This window comes from Pseudorca crassidens, chromosome 2, assembly GCF_039906515.1.
Source record: "Pseudorca crassidens isolate mPseCra1 chromosome 2, mPseCra1.hap1, whole genome shotgun sequence".
Taxonomy (NCBI): domain Eukaryota; kingdom Metazoa; phylum Chordata; class Mammalia; order Artiodactyla; family Delphinidae; genus Pseudorca; species Pseudorca crassidens.
This window is the reverse complement of record NC_090297.1, coordinates 113817346-113839761: the sequence shown is the minus strand read 5'-3', so window position 1 is coordinate 113839761 and position 22416 is coordinate 113817346. Positions and strand designations below refer to the sequence as shown.

Here is a 22416-nt window from a genome sequence, read left to right as displayed (position 1 = left end):
AAAGCTGTGGGGCTCTACAAAAATGCTTGTTTTCAAAAAATTTTTAAAATTAGTCTTAAACATTTAAAAATTAGTAGATTTTACATAAAATTCCCAAACTCTGATTTCCTTGGACAGTCAGAAGATCTAGCAACATGTTATTTTAACCTCCTGGCAATGACCAACTGAAACAGAGTAGCAACTGCTCCCTTGGATGAGGAACTCTTTCTCCAGCTCATCATAGCCCCACCTGGCCCAACTCACCACCTGGAAAGTACATTCAAAATTCCTAGGATTGCATTTAAAGCCTTTCATGATTTATCCTCTGTGTCTCTTCAGCCTCATTTCATGTTAGTACTTCTTCATATTTTGTTCCAATAAAATCAAACTACAGGGCTTCCCTGGTGGCACAGTGGTTGAGGACCCGCCTGCCAATGCAGGGGACAAGGTTTTGAGCCCTGGTCCGGTTAGATCCCACATGCCGCAGAACAACTAAGCCTGTGCATCACAACTGCTGAGACTGCGCTCTAAAGCCCGCGTGCCACCACTACTGAAGCCTGTGCTCCTAGAGCCCGTGCTCTGCAACAGGAGAAGCCACCGCGATGAGAAGCCTGCGCACCGCAACAAAGAGTACCCGTTGCTCACCGCAACTAGAGAAAGCCCGTGCATAGCAATGAAGACCCAACGCAGCCAAAAATAAATTAAATAAATAAATAAAAATCAAACTACAAATATCTCAGCAAAAATGCCTCACTACTCATGACTTGATGATTTTGTGTGTTTAGAATGTTCTTCCCTACCTAGAAGCTAGCTGAACTACTACTCATTCTTGGAAATTCAGCTTACACATCACATCCTCTAGAAAGGTTTGCTTAATTCCCTTACCCCACCCCTTTCCTGATATAAGTTCAATTAGACTCTCCACTCTGTTACCTCTATACCCATGACTATTCCAGTCATCATGTTAATCACTTCATTGTGTTTTGTTTGCTTATATATCTCTCTTCTCTACTATACTGTGGGTTCCTGGCACTTAAACATGTCTTTAAAAAAAAAATCACTGTAAACCCAGCATGCAGTACAGTGCATGGCACATATTACCGTTTTTAGAGACCAATAAGTAATACCCCTTTCTTACTCACCCAATTTTGGAACAAACTGAGAGTAGCAAGAGTCATGCAGAGGGAATCAAACTTCAGCTTTCTCACCAATAAAAAGTACTTTGGAGGAAGTGACTTCAGTTGTGTGACCTCAGTGGGTTCTCTGATAACTCACTGCTGTACTAGGCAGATTTACCACGCCAGCCACACGCAGTTTAGACACTTATCGGCCTCTGCAACAGGGACAGACTCCTTTTGTATGGACAGTGGCAGATTAGAGCATGGAGAAGTCTGGTAGCACAAAGAGAAAACCCAGGTGGCACTAGGGCAAGCTCGCTCAATTGCTTCTCCTAAATTTATCAATCAAATAAATCACATCTCCTTGATAATATTCTTCCTGAAGTATGGACAGAAAATCTCTTCCTTTTATGAAAACAGAGGAATAGAGGGTGTGTACTCCTAACAGTCCAGAGCAGAGATCCAATAAGTAAATGAGTAATATTAATTTGAAGATGAAATCAAATTGACAATGCATATTAGTAGTACCCAGCCACAAATCTGTTGTGTGACTGTGTTAGCGTTTGCTATGGTAATAAACCATATTGATATCTCATGACTTACAATGTAAACTTTTATTTCTTGCCCAGGCTAACTGAGGGTTGCAGGTCAGCTGAGGTTTTTCTGGGCTCAGCTGGGCTTAGCTACAGGCTGTGGGCTGGGTTCAAGTTTCCTCTGTCATCTCATTCTAGGAAGTGTGTTGAAGGAGCAGTCAAATCAAACCATGAAACCTCAATGAAGTGTCTGAATGGATGCAGCAAGTACCTTGTACATTTACATCACTTTGGCAGGTCCCATAGCCAAGCCAAAAGCCAGTGAATCAGGGATGTCCACTTCTCCCAAAGGATACTTGAGCAAGTCACCTGACAATGAGAAAGCATATATAATTCTCTTATAGGTAGGGAGCCAATAGTTGGAAGTAGTAATCCAATCTATTACAGTGACTTGAAACAAATTTCTTCTCCTCTATGGACCACATTTTCTTCATCTGTAATATATGGGAATGAAGATTCCTGTTTTTGACCACGCATCTGGGCACTATAGCCCAGACAAGTTGACATGGAACATTAACCATCACAGTTTCCCCTGCAGAAAGTGGGGTTTGTTAGATATAACCCATGAGCATTGCAGATCTTTTCTCTGCATTGTGCTCTGTTACTTCACTCTCCAAACTATTGCATTTGAGTTCAAATCACCTCTGTGCCCTCATCACTGCTCCATGGAGCAACAGGTGCTGATTTCCCAACAGAAGCATCTTCTTGTGTAAATTCGTATCCTGATGTTGGAGCCCCAGTGATTTCCCCCAGAGGATTTCACATTCCTCTCCTTTCTAGTGGTGCACCTGTTCACTTACCACCTCCTGAATCAGCTCTTATCCCCATTTACTTCACTAGAATCTTTGTGAGTGGGTTCATGGTTTTTCATTTCATTTTAGTATTGCATAACTTAAAGGCGTGTTCCATTTCTTGGTATATATGTATGTATTAATGTTATAAAAATAAAAGTGTGAGAACTTGATAAATAATGCAATCTTTAAACCCATGGAGAAGGAGGAACAGATTTTTTTTTTTACACCTTTATTGGAGTATAATTGCTTTACAATGGTGTGTTAGTTTCTGCTTTATAACAAAGTGAATCAGTTATACATATACATATGTTCCCATATCTCTACCCTCTTGCATCTCCGTCCCTCCCACCCTCCTTATCCCACCCCTCCAGACGGTCACAAAGCACTGAGCTGATCTCCCTGTGCTATGCGGCAGCTTCCCACTAGCTATCTACCTTACATTTGGTAGTGTATATATGTCCATGCCTCTCTCTCGCTTTGTCACAGCTTACCCTTCCCCCTCCCCATATCCTCAAGTCCGTTCTCTAGTAGGTCTGTGTCTTTATTCCTGTCTTACCCCTAGGTTCTTCATGACATTTTTTTCCCTTAAATTCCATATATATGTGTTAGCATACGGTATTTGTCTTTCTCTTTCTGATTTACTTCACTCTGTATGACAGACTCTAGGTCTATCCACCTCATTACAAATAGCTCAGTTTCATTTCTTTTTATGGCTGAGTAATATTCCATTGTATATATGTGCCACATCTTCTTTATCCATTCATCCGACGATGGACACTTAGGTTGTTTCCATCTCCGGGCTCTTGTAAATAGAGCTGCAATGAACATTTTGGTACATGACTCTTTTTGAATTATGGTTTTCTCAGGGTATATGCCCAGTAGTGGGATTGCTGGGTCATATGGTAGTTCTATTTGTAGTTTTTTAAGGAACCTCCATACTGGAACAGATATTTTAATCTGAAGAAATTGTGAAGGCACACACATGAGCACAGGAAAAGGTGTTAAACAGCACAGTATATGCAGAAACATACCCTTATGCTCTGAGTTTAGAGGGTTCCACATTTCTCATTGAGTTTTATGCCTTGGCCCTGAAACTTTAAACCAATCAAACTCGTCCCCACACAGGCTTTCCCAAGTCAATAAACAAAGCTGTGGCACACTTTTCCTGTTTTTGGCAATTTCCTAGGGGTCTTTGGTCTGGTCCCCAACATTGCTCCCTCTTTCCTCCAGCTTTGCACATCACTGACCATTTGTTTCTTTCTTTTTTAAAGTTTTTATTTTATATTGAACTATAGTTGATTTACAATGTTGTGTTAGTTTCAAAGTGATTCAGTTATACATAAACATATATCTATTCTTTTTCAAATTCTTCTCCCATTTAGGTTATTACAAGACCGTTTGTTTCTTTTCTCAGTCTTCCTCTTCGGACTGGATATCTGGACTTGGAAGTCATTACTGAATAGCCTCTTCCCAGGTCCTTAATATCTTAGCTTCTACACATTCTTATGCCTAGATACTCAAAGATTCAAGAAATGTTGAAAATTAAGATGTCTTATTCCCCTCTAATCCACAATCAGAATTAAATACAGGCTTCAAGTGTGGAGAACTGGTAGCCACAGGTGCTCAAGGAAGAAATGGAAGAGATTATAAATATCCTGATTTCGGGTGAGGGGGGGAACAATATTGCAAGCGCCAGGGTTAGTGATAATGGTGAACTGACCCCAAATGCCCAGAAGATAATTTGCATATGCCTGTTTCCTGTATTTCACTTATAAATGTTGCCCAGGTTGTAATTTCCCATGATTTTATTTTTCAGCTGTTTCATGCTCACTTATTGGTACACTGTGAACGTTTAAATATTCAAGCTAGTATTTTATGGATAGCTTGACCCTGAAAATCATCCTGTGTAACAACTGTCAGACATTACACATAACCTGGGTGACAGCCCATCGGTCCCCGCCTTACTGACTCTTGTACATAGCGTGACCATAGAGACTGCTGTGAGACAAAAGGATGTGCTGATTAGATATGGTCGAGGAGACATCTTTATCAAAGATGACAGACATGCCATCTGAATTTCAGCAGAACCACTGCCTGATGAGATGTTCATCAAAGTCAGAAACTGCCTTTGGGAAACTTCCTTTGAGCTACCTGTGTTCTTGAAGAAGGAGCTGATATACTAACATGCATTATCTTCACATTTTGGAAATAGAACCAAACTATAAACAGGATTATATTTAATTTTCTTGGCCTCCAGAGCTGAGGAAATAGAGATTGGCCATCAGAAGGCTCTTGTTCCTTCTTCTATCTCTGTAAATGTGTGCTTTCAATTGTGTGACTTCTGATCCCGACTTCCTCAAACCTCTGACAAGCCACTGCCTCCCGATTCTAAGGTGAATTCTTTTTTTGATGAGAGAGCACCTCCAGTTCCAGTCCCCTGACCCGGTCCTCATGCTGCTGAGGTGCTTTCTGTTGATCTGTGGTGAGTAGGACAACTCAGAAAAGGGTATGGGTTTCCATTCCCTGGTGCCCGGCTTCCTGAAGAGCATTGGAACTTCTCAGGACTAAGTTTCTGCCAGGCAATGGTCAGGCACGCTCAGATCTTTACTTCCCACTGAGGGCTTAGAGTTGGGCAGAAAGTCATAGACACTGGAAAGCCAGATTTTGGAAGAAAACTATCCTTTTAGTTTTTATCTCATAGGAAGTGTTCTCTTTCTTTCCACTTTTGATTCTGACTTTGTTCTTGGTGGCTTCGATAGCCACAAAGATAATTCAAACAACAAATTGGCCTCTCAGTTCCTTGCCCTTCTTATAATCAACATGATTTTCCTATATCCTTCCTTGACTTCCCCATTTCTACCATCAAACCCTAGAACTTATCATTACCAACGACGGTCCCACTTCCAAAATATTTGACTTCAGCATCCACCTCCCTACCCGACTACATTGTATTTCCAGCTCACTTTCTCTAATGCTCCATATTCAACATGTCTTCCCCTCCCCAGGCTTAGGTTTCCACTGTCAAATTACTACACTCCATGTCCTCACTTCTCACAGTACTTAGATTCTGTAGTTTATCACAATACTCCCCTTGGATATACCTTCATCCCTCTTCCCCATAGCACTTTTCTGACTAGCACACTTTTCTGCATGCTTCACACCTGTGCCTAAGCAGCTGAATGTGACTCTAAGCAAAAGGTACAATCCTGCTGACGTATCTTTCTTTAAATGTAGGACCACCAATCTCGGGTGCCATGCAATCCTCCTATTCTTTCAGAGTCAATGCTCTTCCATTCTTTTTTTTTTTTTTAGCGGTACGCGGGCCTCTCACTGCTGTGGCCTCTCCCGTTGCGGAGCACAGGCTCCGGATGCGCAGGCTCAGCGGCCATGGCTCACGGGCCCTGCCTCTCCGTGGCATGTGGGATCTTCCCGGACCGGGGCACGAACCCGTGTCCCCTGCATCGGTAGGCGGACTCCCAACCACTGCGCCACCAGGGAAGCCCTGCTCTTCCATTCTTGATGACCACTTCCTCATACCCACTCCTTTCTCCTCAAACTTTTCTCTTCTTACTCTTAGTTTATAACGTGAGAAAAATAAAAGCAATCGAAAGAAAATTTCCTCATCTTTATACGGCTGTATTTATCAACCTGTCCACCTCTGCATTTACATACTCTGCCTTTTCTCTCCCTATTATGGATATATTTTCCCTCATCCGAATTGAAGACAGGGCTCTCCACTTGTGCATTGGGTCCCAGACTCCCTTGCTCCATCATCAAAATATTTCTCCATCCTGGATTATTCCTATGAGTATACAAATATGCGATAATATCTTCTATCTTAAAATAATAGAAATGTGACCTCCGTTTGCTTCACCATTCTGCACATCCTTTTATAGTTTTCAGTGAGTCATTATCTTTACTTGATCTCCTCCCATCCTTTCTTTTTAAAATTCATTTTTAATTTACATTACAGTAAGATACACTTTTTTGATGCAACGTCTATGATTTTTGACAAAGATTTAGCGTCATATGACTACCACCACGATCAAAATACAGAAGATTTCCATCACTTCAAAAATTCCTTCATGCCCTCAATCCCTTTAGAGTCAACTCCTCCCTCATTCCTAACCCCTGGAAACTGCTAAACTGTTTTAGGTCCTTATTGTTCTTCCTTATCCTTTATTGAATCCACTTCAATCAATCTTTGTCCTCACCACTCCACTGAAACTGCTCTTGTTAATATCAACAACTACCTCTATGTTGCCTCACCCAGGATTCAATTTTTATTTCTCATTTTATTCAGTATCTCAGGGGTATTTGACATAAGTTGATCATTCCCTCTCCTGGAAATACTTTTTCACTTGGCTTCTAAATACTGTATTCTGCTGGTATTCTTTCTAACTTAATACCTGCTGCTTTACTGACCTTGAAATGTTTGAGTTTCTCAAGATTGGTACGTAGACTTCTCTTCTCCATCCATACTCATTCCCTAAGTTATACACTTCAGTCACTTTAAGTTTAAACAGCTTAAAATCAAGCTTATTTATCCAACTTCGATCCCACCTTTGAACACCTTTCATATATTCAACTGCCATTCAACTGTCTAATGTGCATTTTAAACTCAACATGTCCTAACAGATCCTTTGATCTTCCACATGAATCACCATCACCATAGGACTTAACCTATTTCTCCCCACCACTTCTCCATTTTTGTAAATGTCACCACCATTCTTCTGGTTGCTATGGCCAAAAATCTAGGAGTTATATTTAATTCCTCTCTGTCTTTGACACTTTATATCCAATCCATAAGTAATTCCTATTGATTCTACTTCTGAATATATACTGAAATCTGTCCCCTTCACAGCAACAATACTGCCTAGCCTGAGCCACCATCCTCACTCTTCCAGACTAAACTCCCACTAATGTTCTCCCTGCTACTCTTGCATGTCTGTAGTCTGTCCTTTCTACAGTGGAAGAATGATTCTACAAATGCAAATTAAGTCAGAACTGTCCATCGCTCTCCATTACATCATGAACAAAATCCAAAGCTATTACCAAGCCCACAAAGCCTTCTGTGACTGACCCCTGCTTACTTCTCACACACCAGTATCAACCACTGTTCCCCTCACCTAGTCAGTTCCCAGTGTACCTGCCTTCTCATTCTTCCTAGGACAAGCTCATTCCTTCTCAAGGTCTTTGCGCTTGCTGTTTCTCTGCCAGGAATGCTATTTCCCAAATATTCAGAAGGCCTGTTCTCTAATTTCATTCATGTTTCTACTCAATTGACATATATCTAAATAGTCAAGACCATCCCAAGATACTCTGTAACTTATTTTTCTACTGTATTTTTCTTAGAGCATTGACCATTCTCTAAAATCATGTTACATATATATTTTTTTGATTGGCTCTCTCCCACTATAATGTAAATTCCTTGACAGAAAAGATTGTCATTCATGTTCATTCCTGCAAACTAAGTGTAATGTACAATGTCTGGCATATACTAGGCATTCAAAATTATTTGTAGTATGGATGAATAAATAAAATGTGATTTTCATGCTAGCCCTCATTGATTCCCTTCTCCTTCCTGAGGAACTGATTATTCAAATAAACTTTTTTTTTTTTTTTTTTTTTTTTTTTTTGCTGTACGCGGGCCTCTCACTGTTGTGGCCTCTCCCGTTGCGGAGCACAGGCTCCAGACACGCAGGCTCAGCCGCCATGGCTCACGGGCCCAGCCGCTCCGCGGCATGTGGGATCTTCCCGGACCGGGGCACAAACCTGTGTCCCCTGCATCGGCAGGCGGACTCTCAACCACTGCACCACCAGGGAAGCCCTCAAATAAACATTTAATATAAACAGTAGGCATCTCAGACTGAACTGAACTAAAATAGATAATAATAGTGAGATAATATTTATTAAATGCTAGATAAATTTCAGGCATTCTTCTAAGCATTTTGTGGATATCAATTCATTTAATCTTCACAAAACTATGTGAGGTAGGTCTATTATTATCTCCATTTTACAGAAAACTAAAGCACAGAGAGGTAAAGCATTTTTCCCAGAGTCACACAGCTTGTAAGAGAAAGAGTCAGGATTCAAGTCTATGTCATCTGGCTACAAAGGCTGCGTTTTCCCCAGGATTTTCTTTTCTTGACCATTATGCCATAATATTATGGTCAAATCCTTGGGATAAGAGAGAATCTTTGGAGAAATCTGAAGTCCTTCTCTGGACCTAAGCCTCCTCTGCCCTGAAGTTGTTAAATAAAGGGGTGTCATGTCTTGAGCATAAGCCTGTCCACCCTCCTTGCCTGACTGCTCTTACCATGAGTCAGCAAGTCTAGAGCTGGATCATCAGACTTTTGAGAGAGGGAATGAGGATGATGGGCTTGAGGAAGGGAGCGGCTAAGTAGTTATACAACAAAGGTACCATCTCATAACCACGGTGAGAGAAGTTATTGTAAATTACAATCATAAAACAGAACTCTGTGTCATTTTGTAGGCAGGTGATTGATGTGGAATGTGGGGAAAGGAACAGAGAGAAAGGAGGAAGGAAGCAGGGTAGGGAAGGGGGAGAAAATAAGAAGATAGGAAGGGGAAAAGAGAAAAAGAGAGGGAAAGAGAGAAAAAAGAGAGGAAGGGCACAAAAGAAGGACGGTGCGTTGTTGGGAAAGCCTTCGTGGGAGTTAAACTTTGGGTATGTTTGGGATTTGCTGCCCTGTACTGATCTCTGCTAAATTCTCTCCCAGCTCCACTCTGTGAAGCAACTGGTGAGTTGCACTTCCTTTTCTTCTTCAAGGTCTGCAGGTATCTTGTCACTTGAGCCAGTGCAGGAGGCCTGTGGATAGCTGTTTGATATCCAGTATACAGATGACAGCAGCCCCCTTGGGCCCAGGGTGCTTGTGTTCACAGCAGTCTCTGCACGTGACATGTACATGCTCAGCTGATGGAGCAGATCTTGCTCTGACCTTCTCAAGACCACAATCTTTTTTTTTCTGGGACGTCCCAGCTTAGGGAGGGTTGCACAAGGAAGTCAGGGGGTGCTGAAGGTTGATGTTATAGAAAAATCTCTGCCCTCTGGCAGAAGGGCTCCAAGGCCCCTGTGTACTCCCAGCTGGGTACTCCACCAGAAGTGTTGGAAAAAATGCCAAAGTCACGCCTCCACGGAGAACAACATTACAGTCAATGCGTGGGCCATGTACAAACTGTAGACTGCTGCCTTCTTCCTGTTTTCGGCCTTGCTCTGCAGCCACATTGTTACCCCGGTGCGTTTTCTCTCTTAGATTCTGATTTATGCAAACTTACTTCATTAGTTTGCTCCTGATTCAGTCTTACTTGTACCAGATGAGGAGAGGAGGAAATTTTCCCCCAGAAGGAATCATCCACTGAAGTATGTTTAAATCTAATATATATGAGGACTGCTGTCTTGTGCTTAAAATAATAAGCACAGGGTTAAAAGAGATTATCCTGCTACTTCAACACAGGCTGCATGTGCAACTAGGAACACAGGGTTTGGAATTCCTACGACAAGAGATACTCAGAACCAGCTCAGGCTTCTGGTTTCCTCACCTGATGTTTATCCAAGTCTAACTCATGCCTTATGTTAATTCCATGATACCTTGTGCTTGGCTCTGCTTTTACTCTGCAAACGTGCCTGACCAGTCATAGCCTAAGCAAAAGTCCAAAGCCACATCCAGGATGAAGAAACAAAGCTTCTGCCACCAGGAATTTGCCAGGTAGTCTCTATGCCTGAGAATTTTCTGAAACAAGCTCCAAGCTGCAAGACTGAGCTCTGGACCCATGCAAACTGCCCTGTCCAGTGTCCTATTCCATCCCCACCCCAGACCCATTCAAAAGAGTGGGTTACAGGTGCCTAGATGCCTCTTTTATTCACTTTTTCTGCTATGCACCCAAAGCTGTGCTGCTCCTCAGTCCTCTGGGGACTACAGTTTTCCAAGGAGAGAAAGTGATTAATGCACAGGGTATTCCAGGCCTCAGCACAGGGCAAATATTTTGGTACCACAGTTCAACTGAATTTTTAAAAGTCCTAGGGTAAAGCATTCCAGTTGGAAGGCTTGGAGATTATAGATACTGGACTGGGAATCACCCCTCAGTGATCTAGAACACTTAGCATTTTCATCTGATGAGGAGACAAAGAGGCTTTTCTTAGGAATACTCTTAAAACTTCCAAAAGAACAGAGGCTCTGAGGGTTGGATAAACAAATGCCCCGAGAGCAAATGCAATCAGGGCTTTCAATGTTTCATGGTCTGCTGCAACTGGGATAGATAAGGAGATGAGATGAAAGCAGAACACAACTTTACTCATCTTTAATTCATCCGGAAAAGAACCCCTATGGCCAAAAAGGGATACATGCTTCCTATAGGGGTTTGTATAGAGGTCCCAGATCAAGGGATCTGGGCCATGTGGATGTATGGATGCAGGGTATTTCTAGACAAATGCATGCCTCTTCCTTCCATTAGGAATAGCAATAAAAGGGGCAGGAGAGAAACAGTACGGAACAAATAGAGTTCCTCTGAGTATTTCCCAGATTGATTCTCCATGTCTCATATTCTATCTCTGAAAGAGATAGCATGGGTCTGAAACATCAGGGGAATGGGAACAGAAGAAAATGACCAATATGGCTTATAACAAGGATGAATGAAATATATTTTCCTAAAACTTCAAGCTTCACCATCTCCAATGCCAACTCTAGTGACAGTCATCAGTATCCCTGCATTGTCTCCAAAAGTGTTTTCAGTCCATGGATAGAAACTTCAAAGAGTATTAACCAAGTCAAAGGTAAGGGTTGCCTTGTAGAAGGAAGTGATGCTGCACAGGGGCAGGAGGTGCTGGGGGCGAGCAGTTGAAAGCCCATGTGCCATGTCGAGGCAGGGCGGTAATGTGAGAAGTGGTCTGCATGTCCAATGAGCTGGACCTTTGAGTCTTGCTGAGAGCAAATGCTGAGAACACAAAGTGCCACCCATCAGGATCTCTGAACCCCATTGCCCTAGAATATGTGTTTAACTCTTCCCTCTAGAGCTCTTCCTGATACTCAGCCCCTCTCAGCCCATAGAGGGGAAGTCAATGACCCTGGCCTGTGAGATCCAGCCCTTCCACAGAAGTTAGATGTTCAGCTCCAGTTCTACTTCTACAAAGATGGCAGGCCCTAGGGCTGGACTGGGACAGCATCCCAGAGCTCTGGATTCCTGCTGTGTGGAGGGAAGACTCAGGGTCCTACTGGTGTCAAGCAAAGGCAACACTACTCGGAGTCAAAAGGAGCTGCAGAGTCCAGATCCAAGTACACAGTGAGTTCCGGTGGGGGCCTCTGCTGGGGTGGGCTGAGAAGGGCAGAGGTACGAGGCTGGTCTTCCCTGACTGTTGCGTTCTGCTCCTGCATGCATGGATGCTGTTTGAGACATGTACCTGAGCTTCTTTTTATCAGAGTTCTTAAGGGGTCTTCCCTTATCCTTGCTATTCGCATTCAAGCAAACAAAAGAATTTTTAGGAAGCCCTTACCGTGTGTCATCACTGTGCTGGAGGGTGTGGAGGAAATAGCTGCATAATATATTGTCCCTGACTATGAGAAGCTGATGCCTAACTGGCCTCCTAAACAACTAGGGTGAAATTGGTGGTGTCATAAAGGTCGACTGTTAATAGAAACTACAAAGAAGGGAGAAATCTGACTGAGGCGGTAAGAGGAGGCCTTGAGGAAAAGGCTGTGGAGGAAGGGCTTATGGAAGAGAAGCTGAGGTCTGATTTTGACAGATAAAAAGGAATGAGGGTGTTTTGTGATTCTGAACCGTGTTATTCCATATAACATGGTTGACGTTTCTGACATCCTCTCCCACTCTCAGACAAAGACGTAGCCATGATACCATAAAGCAATTGCTAATACATTCCGAAAGCTGGGCTTTCCCAGACTTCCTCAAAACTCAACTCCGTGAACCTAGACCACTACAAAAAACCTCTGGACAGTTCATATGCCATAGGCCCTGTTCTAGTGATTCACACATGTTGTTTTTACTTTTTTTTTTGAATTTTATTTTATTTTATTTTTTATACAGCAGGTTCTTATTAGTTATCTATTTTATACACATCAGTGTATACATGTCAATCCCAATCTCCCAGTTCATCCCACCCACCCACCCTGCCCACCGCTTTCCCCCCTTGGTGTCCATAAGTTTGTTCTCTACATCTGTGTCTCAATTTCTGCCTAGAAAACTGGTTCATCTCTACCATTTTTCTAGGTTCCACATATATGTGTTAATATACGATATTTGTTTTTCTCTTTCTGATTTATTTCACTCTGTATGATACTCTCTAGGTCCATCCATGTCTCTACAAGTGAACCAATTTTGTTCCTTTTTATTCCACTGTATATATGTACCACATCTTCTTTATCTACTAGTCTGTGAATGGGCATTTAGGTTGTTTCCATGACCTGGCTATTGTAAATAGTGCTGCAAAGAATATAGGGGTGCATGTGTCTTTTTGAATTATGGTTTTCTCTGGGTATATGCCCAGTAGTGGGATTGCTGGTCATATGGTAGTTCTATTTTTAGTTTTTGAAGGAACCTCCATACTGTTCTCCATAGTGGCTATAGCAATTTACATTCCCACCAACAGTGCAAGAGGGTTCCCTTTTCTCCACACCCTCTCCAGCATTTGTTGTCTGTAGATTTTCTGATGATGCCCATTCTAACCAGTGTGAGGTGATACCTCATTGTAGTTTTGATTTGTATTTCTCTAATAATTAGTGATGTTGAGCAGATTTTCCCTCTTGGCCATGCCTTCTTTGGAGAAATGTCTACTTAGGTCTTCTGCCCATTTTTTGATTAGGTTGGTTGTTTTTTTAATATTGAGCTGCGTGAGCTGTTTATATATTTTGGAGATTAATCCTCTGTCCATCAATTCATTTGCAAATATTTTCTCCCATTCTGAGGGTTGTCTTTTTGTCTTGTTTACAGTTTCCTTTGCTATGCAAAAGCTTTTAAGTTTCATTAGGTGCCATTTGTTTATTTTTGTTTTTATTTCCATTACTCTAGGAGGTGGGTCAAAAAAGATCTTGCTGTGATTTATGTCAAAGAGTGTTTTTCCTATGTTTTCCTCTAAGAGTTTTAGTGTCTGGTCTTATATCAAGGTCTTTAATCCTTTTGAGTTTATTTTTGTGTATGGTGTTACAAATTTTAAGATATTTTGTTCTAGTTCTGTAAAAAAATGTCATTGGTAATTTGATAGGGATTGCATTGAATCTGTAGATTGCTTTGGGTAGTATAGTCGTTTTCACAATATTGATTCTTCCAATACAAGAATGTGGTATACCTCTCCATCTGTTTGTGTCATCTTTGATTTCTTTCATCAGTGTCTTATAGTTTTCTGAGTACAGAGTTTTTACCTCCTTAGATAGGTTTATTCCTAGGTATTCTATTCTTTTTGTTGCAGTGGTGAATGGGATTGTTTCCTTAATTTTTCTTTCTGGTCGTTCATTGTTAGTGTATAGGAATGCAAGAGATTTCTGTGCATTAATTTTGTATCCTGCAACTTTACCAAATTTATTCATTAGCTCTAGTAGTTTTCTGGTGGCATCTTTAGGAGTCTCTATGTATAGTATCATGTCATCTGCAAACAGTGACAGTTTTACATCTTCTTTTCCAATTTGTATTCCTTTTATTTCTTTTGCTTCTCTGATTGCCGTGGCTAGGACTTCCAAAACTATGTTGAATAATGGTGAGAGTGGACATCCTTGTCTTGTTCCTGATCTTAGAGGAAATGCTTTCAGTTTTTCACTGTTGAGAATGATGTTTGTTGTGGGTTTGTCGTATATACCTTTTATTATGTTGAGGTAGGTCCCCTGTATGCCCACGTTCTGGAGAGCTTTTATCATATATAGGTGTTGAATTTTGTCAAAAGCTTTTTCTTCATCCATTGATATGATCATATGGATTGTCTCCTTCAATTTGTTAATATGGTGTGTCACACTGAGTGATTTGCATATATTGAAGAATCCTTGCATCTCTGGGAAAAGTCCCACTTGATCATGGTGTATGATCCTTTTAATGTGTTGTTGGATTCTGTTTGCTTGTATTTTGTTGAGCACTTTTGCATCTATATTCATTAGTGATATTGGTCTGTAATTTTCTTTTTTGGTAGTATCTTTGGTTTTGGTATCAGGGTCAGGGTGGCCTTGTAGAATGAATTTGGGAGTGTTCCTTGCTCTGCAATTTTTTGGTAAGAGTTTGAGAAGGGTATTAGCTCTTCTCTAAATGTTTGATAAAATCACCTGTGAAGCCATCTGGTCCTGGACTTTTATTTGTTGGAAGATTTTTAATTACAGTTTCAATTTCATTACTTTTGATTGGCATGTTCATATTTTCTATTTCTTCCTGGTTCAGTCTTGGAAGGTTATACCCTTCTAAGAATTTGTCCATTTCTCCCAGGTTGTCCATTTTATTGGCATAGAGTTGCTTGTAGTAGTCTCTTATGATCCTTTGTATTTCTGTGGTGTCCATTGTAACTTCTTTTTCATTTCTAATCATTGATTATTAGAAATTATTTCATTTCTAATCTAATTCTTATTGGCTATATTTTATCAGTTTTGTTTATCAAAAAAACAGCTTTTAGTTTTATTGATCTTTGTTTCTATTTCATTTATTTCTGCTCTGATCTTTAAAATTTTATGATTTCTTTCCTTCTACTAACTTTGGGTTTTGTTTCTTCTTCTTTCTCCAGTTACTTTAGGTGTAAGTTTAGATTGTTTATTTGAGATTTTTCTTATTTCTTGAGGTAGGATTGTACTGCTATAAACTTCACTCTTAGAACTGCTTTTGCTCTATCCCCTAGGTTTTGGATCATCTTGTTTTTGTTGTCATTTGTCTCTAGGTATTTTTTGATTTCCTCTTTGATTTCTTCAGTGATCTTGGTTATTTAGTAACATATTGTTTAGCCTCCATGTGTTTGTGTTTTTTACATTTTCTTTCCCTGTAATTTATTTCTAATCTCATAGCATTGTGGTTGGAAAAGATGCTTGACGTGATTTCAATTTTCTTAAATTTACTGAGGCTTGATTTGTGACCCAAGATGTGAACTATCCTGGAGAATGTTCCACGTGCACTTGAGAAGAAAGTGTAATCTGCTGTTTTGGGATGGAATGTCCTATAAATATCAATTAAATCTATCTGGTCTATTGTGTCATTTAAAGCTTGTGTTTCCTCATTAATTTTCATCTGGATGATCTGTTCACTGTTATAAGTGAGGTATTAAAGTCCCCCACTATTATTGTGTGACTGTCTATTTCCTCTTTTATACCTGTTAGCAGTTTCCTTATGTATTGAGGTGCTCCTATGTTGGGTGCATATATATTTATAATTGTTATATCTTCTTCTTGGATTGATCCTTTGATCATTATGTGGTGTCCTTCCTTGTCTCTTGTAACATTATTTTAAAGTCTATTTTATCTGATATGAGTATTTCTACTCCAGCTTTCTTTTGATTTCCATTTGCATGGAATACCTTTATCCATCCCCTCACTTTCAGTCTGTATGTGTGCCTAGGTCTGGAGTGGGTATCTTGTAGACAGCATATATATGGGTCTTGTTTTTGTATCCATTCAACGAGCCTGTGTCTTTTGGTTGGAGCATTTAATCCATTTACATTTAAGGTAATTATCGACATGTATATTCCTATTACCATTTTCTTAATTGTTTTGGGTTTGATTTTGTAGATCCTTTTCTTTTATTGTGTTTCCCACTTAGAGAAGTTCCTTTAGCATTTGTTGTAGAGCTGGTTTGGTGGTGCTGAATTCTCTTAAGTCTTTCTTGTCTGTAAAGTTTTTGATTTCTCCATCGAATCTGAATGAGATCCTCGCTGAATGAGTAATCTTGGTTGTAGGTTCTTCCCTTTCATCACTTTAAATATATCATGCCACTCCCTTCTGGCTTGTAGAGTTTCTGCTGAGAAATCAGCAGTTAACCTTATGGGAGTTCCCTTGTATGTTATTTGTCATTTTTCCCTTGTTGTTTTTAATAATTTTTCTTTGTCTTTAATTTTTGTCAGTGTGATTACTATTGTCTCAGCGTGTTTCTCCTTGGGTTTATCTTGCCTGGGACTCTCTGCAGTTCTTGGACATGGGTGGCTATTTCCTTTCCCATGTTAGGGAAGTTTTCACCTATAATCTCTTCAAATATTTTCTCTCTCTCTTCTTCTTCTGGGACCCTTATAATGTGAATTTTGGTGCTTTAAATGTTGTTGAGAGGTCTCTTAGGCTGTCTTCATTTCTTTTCATTCCTTTTTCTTTATTCTGTTCCATGGCAGTGAATTCCACCATTCTGCCTTCCAGGTCATTTATCCGTTCTTCTGCCTCAGTTATTCTGCTATTGATTCCTTCTAGTGTGTTTTTCATTTCAGTTATTGTATTGTTCATCTCTGTTTGTTTGTTCTTTAATTATTCTAGGTCTTTGTTAAACATTTCTTGCATCTTCTTGATCTTTGCCTCCATTCTTTTTCCGAGGTCCTGGATCATCTTCACTATCATTATTCTGAATTCTTTTTCTGGAAGGTTGCCTATCTCCACTTCATTTAGTTGTTTTTCTGGGGTTTTGCCTTGTTCCTTCATCTGGTACATAGCCCTCTGCCTTTTCATTTTGTCTGCCTTTCTGTGAATGTGGTTTTTGTTCCACAGGCTGCAGGACTGTAGTTCTTCTTGCTTCTGCTGTCTGCCCTCTGCTGGATGAGACTATCTAAGAGGTTTGTGCAAGCTCCCTGATGGGAGGGACTGGTGGTTGGTAGAGCTGGGTATTGCTCTGGTGGGCAGAGCTCAGTAAAATTTTAATCCACTTGTCTGATATGGGTGGGGCTGAGTTCCCTCCCCATTGGTTGTTTGGCCTGAGGCAACCCAGCACTGGAGGCTACAGGCTATTTGGTGAGGCTAATGGTGGACTCTGGGAGGGCTCATGCCAAGGAGTACTTCCCAGACCTTCTGCTGCCAGTGTCCTTGTCCCCACAGTGAGCTACAACCACCCCCTGCCTCTGCAAGATACCCTCCAACACTAGCATATAGGTCTGGTTCAGTCTTCTATGGGGTCACTGCTCCTTCTCCCAGGTCCTGATGAGCACACTACTTTGTGTGTGCCCTCCAAGAGTAGAGTCTCTTTTCCCCCCAGTCCTGTCAAAGTCCTGCAATCAAATCCCACTAGTCTTGAAAGTCTGATTCTCTGGGAATTCCTCCTCCTGTGGCCAGAACCCCAGGTTGGGAAGCCTGATGTGGAGCTCAGAACCTTTACTCTGGTGGGTGGGCTTCTGTGGTATAATTGTTCTCCAGTTTGTGAGTCACCCACCCAGCATAATGGGATTTGATTTTATTGTGATTATGACCCTCTTACCATCTCATTGTGGCTTCTCCTTTGTCTTTGGATGTGGGGTATTTTTTTTAGAGAGTTCCAGTGTCTTTCTGTCAATGATTGTTCAGCAGTTAGTTGTGATCCCAGTGCTCTTGCAAGAGGGAGTGAGTGTATGTCCTTCTACTCCGTCATCTTGAACCAATCTGACCCACATGTTGTTTAATTGAAGCATCACAACTGTAGGAGATAACTGTCATTATCTTCTCCATTTTCCAGATGGGAAATTGAGTCTCAGAGAAGTTAAGTAATTTGATCAAGCATGCACAAGAAGAGTTGGAACCAACATTCAAACCCAGGCAGTGTGATTTGTAACCTAGGCTTGTAAAAATTACACTATTGTGCCTTGAAAAATGGGAGTTTGAGAGATCAGCGTTCTGGGTATCACACTGTCCTAGGCAGGGAGAAGACACTGTAACCTCCATGGGAATATTATGATGTCTTTCTTACCCTACCACCATCAACCCAACCAATGCCAATTCCAAATCAGCAGGACCCCCTTTGCCCACTAGCTCCCTGCCCCACCTTTAAACAATATAAGCTGTTGACTTCACCAGAGGCCTTTGCTCTCAGGACTGTCGCACATACCCTGTCCCTGAAACCCTCCCTACTCAGGGCCTTCCTGTGTCATCTTGTGTTCATGTAGGACTCCCCATCAGTAATGTGAGCTTGGAGATACAACCTCCAGGTGGATACATGATGGAGGGAGAAAAGCTGGTTCTTGTCTGCTTGGTCACTGGGGGCACAGGAGATATCACCTTCTTCTGGTACAAAGGGGCCCTGGGTTTAAACCTGGAAATGAAGACTGACGGTGACGTTTGGGATCTCTGTGGTGAGGGAGAGTGACTCTGAGCAATATTACTGTGCGGAGGACAATGGCTATGGCCCCAGGCTCAGTGAGCTGGTGAGTATCACTGTCAGAAGTAAGTTCCACTGCCTTTCTGCTCAGCCAGCATGTTCCCCTGGGGCACCCTGAGGAAGTTAACTGGCGCTGAGCCTCTGTGTGAAGGGATTGTGAGTCTGTCATCATCAGAGACCCCCTCTGACAGTCTACTGTCTCTCTCAGTTCCAGTGTCTCACCCTGTCCTCACCCTCAGGGCTCCTGGGGCCCAGGCTGTGTTGGGGGATGTGGTGGAGCTTCACTGCGAGGTCTGGAGAGGCTCTCCCTCGATCCTGTACAGTTTTATCATGAGGATGTCGCCCTGGGGAGCAGCTCAGCTCCCTCTGGAGGAGGAGTGACTTTCAACCTCTCTCTGACTGCAGAACATTATGGAAACTACTACTGTGAGGCCAACAATGGCCTGGTGGCCCAGTGCAGTGAGGTGGTACCACTCAATATCATAGGTATAGCTCATGCTGTGGAACTACTTCGGTCAATGTCTCTTTCTCAGCATTCTGGGAGAGTTTTGCTGACCCCACAAAGTTTCTGGTGATGTGCTACCCAAGACGAGGCTTCTATGGGTAGTCCTGTCCTGGGAGATATATCCGAGGGGGCATGGGGGACACCAAAACTGGTGCCTCTCTTCTCTCAACAATGTGATAAGCTGCAAGTCCCTAGGTGCATAAGTAAGTCCTACCTCCCCAACTCCCCCAGGAAGAGCAGACCTTTCCTCAACCCACACTCAAGATATCTGCTCTCCAAGCCCAAGCCCTTCTCCTTGGCAGCTCATGTATAGGTCTCTCCCTTCAGTGCCTACGGAGGACAGAAAAGAAGTTCTTACTTCAGGAGTCATGGAGGTGCTGCTTGGCATCTCTGGTCCCACCACTATGGCCCTATTATTTTGCTGCTGGCTCAAGAGAAAAATAGGTTTGTATTTATAGAGATTGGTATTTTGTTACTGTGACCTTTGTTTTCACTGAGATAAGGCAAGATTTGTGACATATATACTAATAAAGATAATATATCCCATTAGCCACCTTGCCTATAGATCTGCTCATAGCCATCCCCACTGCCCCAGCACATGGAATGGCACCTATTAAAGTAGTGAAAGTTTTTAGTAAAGCCCTTCATCCCCACATATTATCAATTGAGGTTAAACTGATACCTTGTACTTCTGTGGTTTAATTTTTATACAAAAATGTAACTACTTAAAATAACTAATCAGCCACTTAGAAGAGAAATACAGTTAGCAGTTCCAGCTATACTGACAATCTCCCAGGTAAAGTCATTGCACTAATTCTTATTTGCCTTAGAATATTGTCACATGGTTTTTCTTCTCCCTGAAATATTTACCCACACATCCAGACATATGCTTTTTGCTGAGTGTTTCTCACTTTTCAGCTTAAATGTCATTTTCTCCAAGAGCCTTCACCTGACCACACAGCTTACAATTCTCTTCTATTATGCTTCCTCAGAGTACCAATAACTTCACACGTTATTACAATTGATTATTACCTATTTATTTGTATGTTTAATCTTGGTTTCCTGTTCTCCATTGAGCAAGTTGGAGATGGGGCAAGAGAGGACAATGTGAGATTCTTACTTAAATTCCAAGCTTTTTGGGCATCTTTGGAGACGTCACCCCAACTATACTGTGTCTATGGAAGTGCCTTTTGTCATGATAGGATTAGGTCGTATGGTTCTAAAACCAAAACCCAAAAATGTTATAGGTGTGTGGGTACAGAGCCTTGGGCTCAAGTCCAATTCTGGTATTAACTGTCTTTGGGAAGCTCGCTTAACTATTCTGGACCTAAATCTCTTCATCTGCAATATGAAGGATCTGCCCAAATAATTGCCAGGATGTCCTCTGAGCACACAGTGACATCTTGCAATGGGCATCCTGGAACAAGGCACATTCCCTGCACAGGGGCTGTATGAAAGCACTGAAAAAGAGAGTTCCCTCATTGACATGTATGTTCATTTGTTTGACTTGCAGGAAGTCGTTCAGCCAGGGATCCACTCAGGTGAGACCTCTGCTATCTCTGTGTGCACAGTTAATGTAGAAAAATCTATTTCAAACAATTTTTTGAATTGTTCTCTCTCATGAGCTTTTTTCCATATTTTGTCATATGCAAAACTGCTACTCCAGTGTTCTTCCACTGGTAACTTCATTTGCTATTCCTCTTCTTTTATATATTAACTAATTAATTTAAATCCTTTCATCATTTTTCCTAATTTGTCTCCCTCACTAAATCTACAGAATAAGACAGTTCTATTATATTGACCAGTTTCGTGCATTTATTCAATCAACCAGTATCTGAGAGTCTGTAAGTCATTTTGTTGAGTGCTAGAAAGCATGAAAATATGGAGAGATCTTGAGAGTTTTAAGTATCCTAGAGTAGTTAAGATATACACACATTTCCATAATGCAGGCCAGAGAATAAGTAATAAACATACTGAAAAATTGTTGATCAAGTTCCTTAGAAGAGGAAAAGATTTTTTAAAATTTATTTTTGATTTTATTTTATTGAAGTATAGTTGATTTACAATGTCATGTTAGTTTCAGGTGTACAGCACAATGATTTAGTTATATATTCTTTTTCAGATTCTTTTCCCTTATAGGTTATTACAAAATACTGAGTATTGTTCCCTGTGTTATGCGATAGGTCCTTGTTGGTTAGAAAAGGAAAAGATTTTTAAAATACTTCCATCGGGGGATATCAGTGTTTAGTTGATACATTTTAAACTGTTATTATTTTTGCCAACAAAAACCATATTTTTTTCCAAATCAGAATAGCACTTTTTCAGTGATGCACATGCAAGAGCATTTTCTTCTTTCCCTTCCTCAAGCTGCTTGTTCTGCTTAGCAACCGGTTTCCATCTGGAGTGAATCAATAATTTTTCATTCAATATTTACCGAGCACTTATGATGTGAATGGCACTATTCTGGGTGTGGGCAATACCACAGTAAGCTGTCAAATAAGAACCGTACACTTGTGGAATATATACTCCAGTGATACTCTGCAATGCCCTACGCAAGCATAGGGCTTGTATCAGACAGCTGTGCTGATTTCTGATTTCCCCATAAATTAGCATTCTATTCAGGACACTTTGTAACATGCTTCTCTCCTTCAGTGTTTTACTCATAATCCCAGATAGTTGTGTCTGGGACATCTAGGATGCTATCCCAGATAGATAGTGTGTGTTTCTGTGTTTGCAGGAGCCTTCCCAGCCCTGTACCCCAAGAATCCACCTACCTCAACTCACAAGCCCCAGAGCAGCTACACCCTAACTATGAAAATGGTGAGGCTTCCCAAATGACCTGGGCCAAAGTAGGCAGACCAAGCTGGGGAAGAAGCAATAAGGTGACGTCTATTAACCAAATCTGACCCTGCTGTGTCCCAGCTACCTCTACAAATAAATGACTTATCTATCTTCATGGCTGTGATAGGTGGTAGGTATGGAGTGAGTTAAATGGCAGGAAGAAGGGACTGTGTCATGTCACGATGCCTCCTTTTTTCTCTTTCAGTGAATGCTGTAAGTGGGGATGAGGTTTATTCTTTGGTGTACTGTGTGCAGCAGGAACAGCAACCGGCAGCAGGTGAGACATGAGGGAGTGAATTTGTCTCTGACTTTTGTCTTTCCTGGAACCGGGAGGATAATCA

General features: G+C 41.3%; 1 protein-coding gene across 1 annotated transcript; it reads left to right on the top strand.

The window, feature by feature from the left end:
- Positions 1–11133: 11133 nt before the first annotated feature.
- Positions 11134–22363, top strand: LOC137209183 (Fc receptor-like protein 1). The gene is given in 12 exon segments (XM_067710509.1): positions 11134–11278; positions 11517–11591; positions 11594–11635; positions 11638–11784; positions 18518–18677; positions 18679–18794; positions 18938–19048; positions 19051–19215; positions 19562–19678; positions 20748–20775; positions 21972–22054; positions 22281–22363. Coding segments are annotated over 12 exon segments (1272 nt in total).
- Positions 22364–22416: the final 53 nt, after the last annotated feature.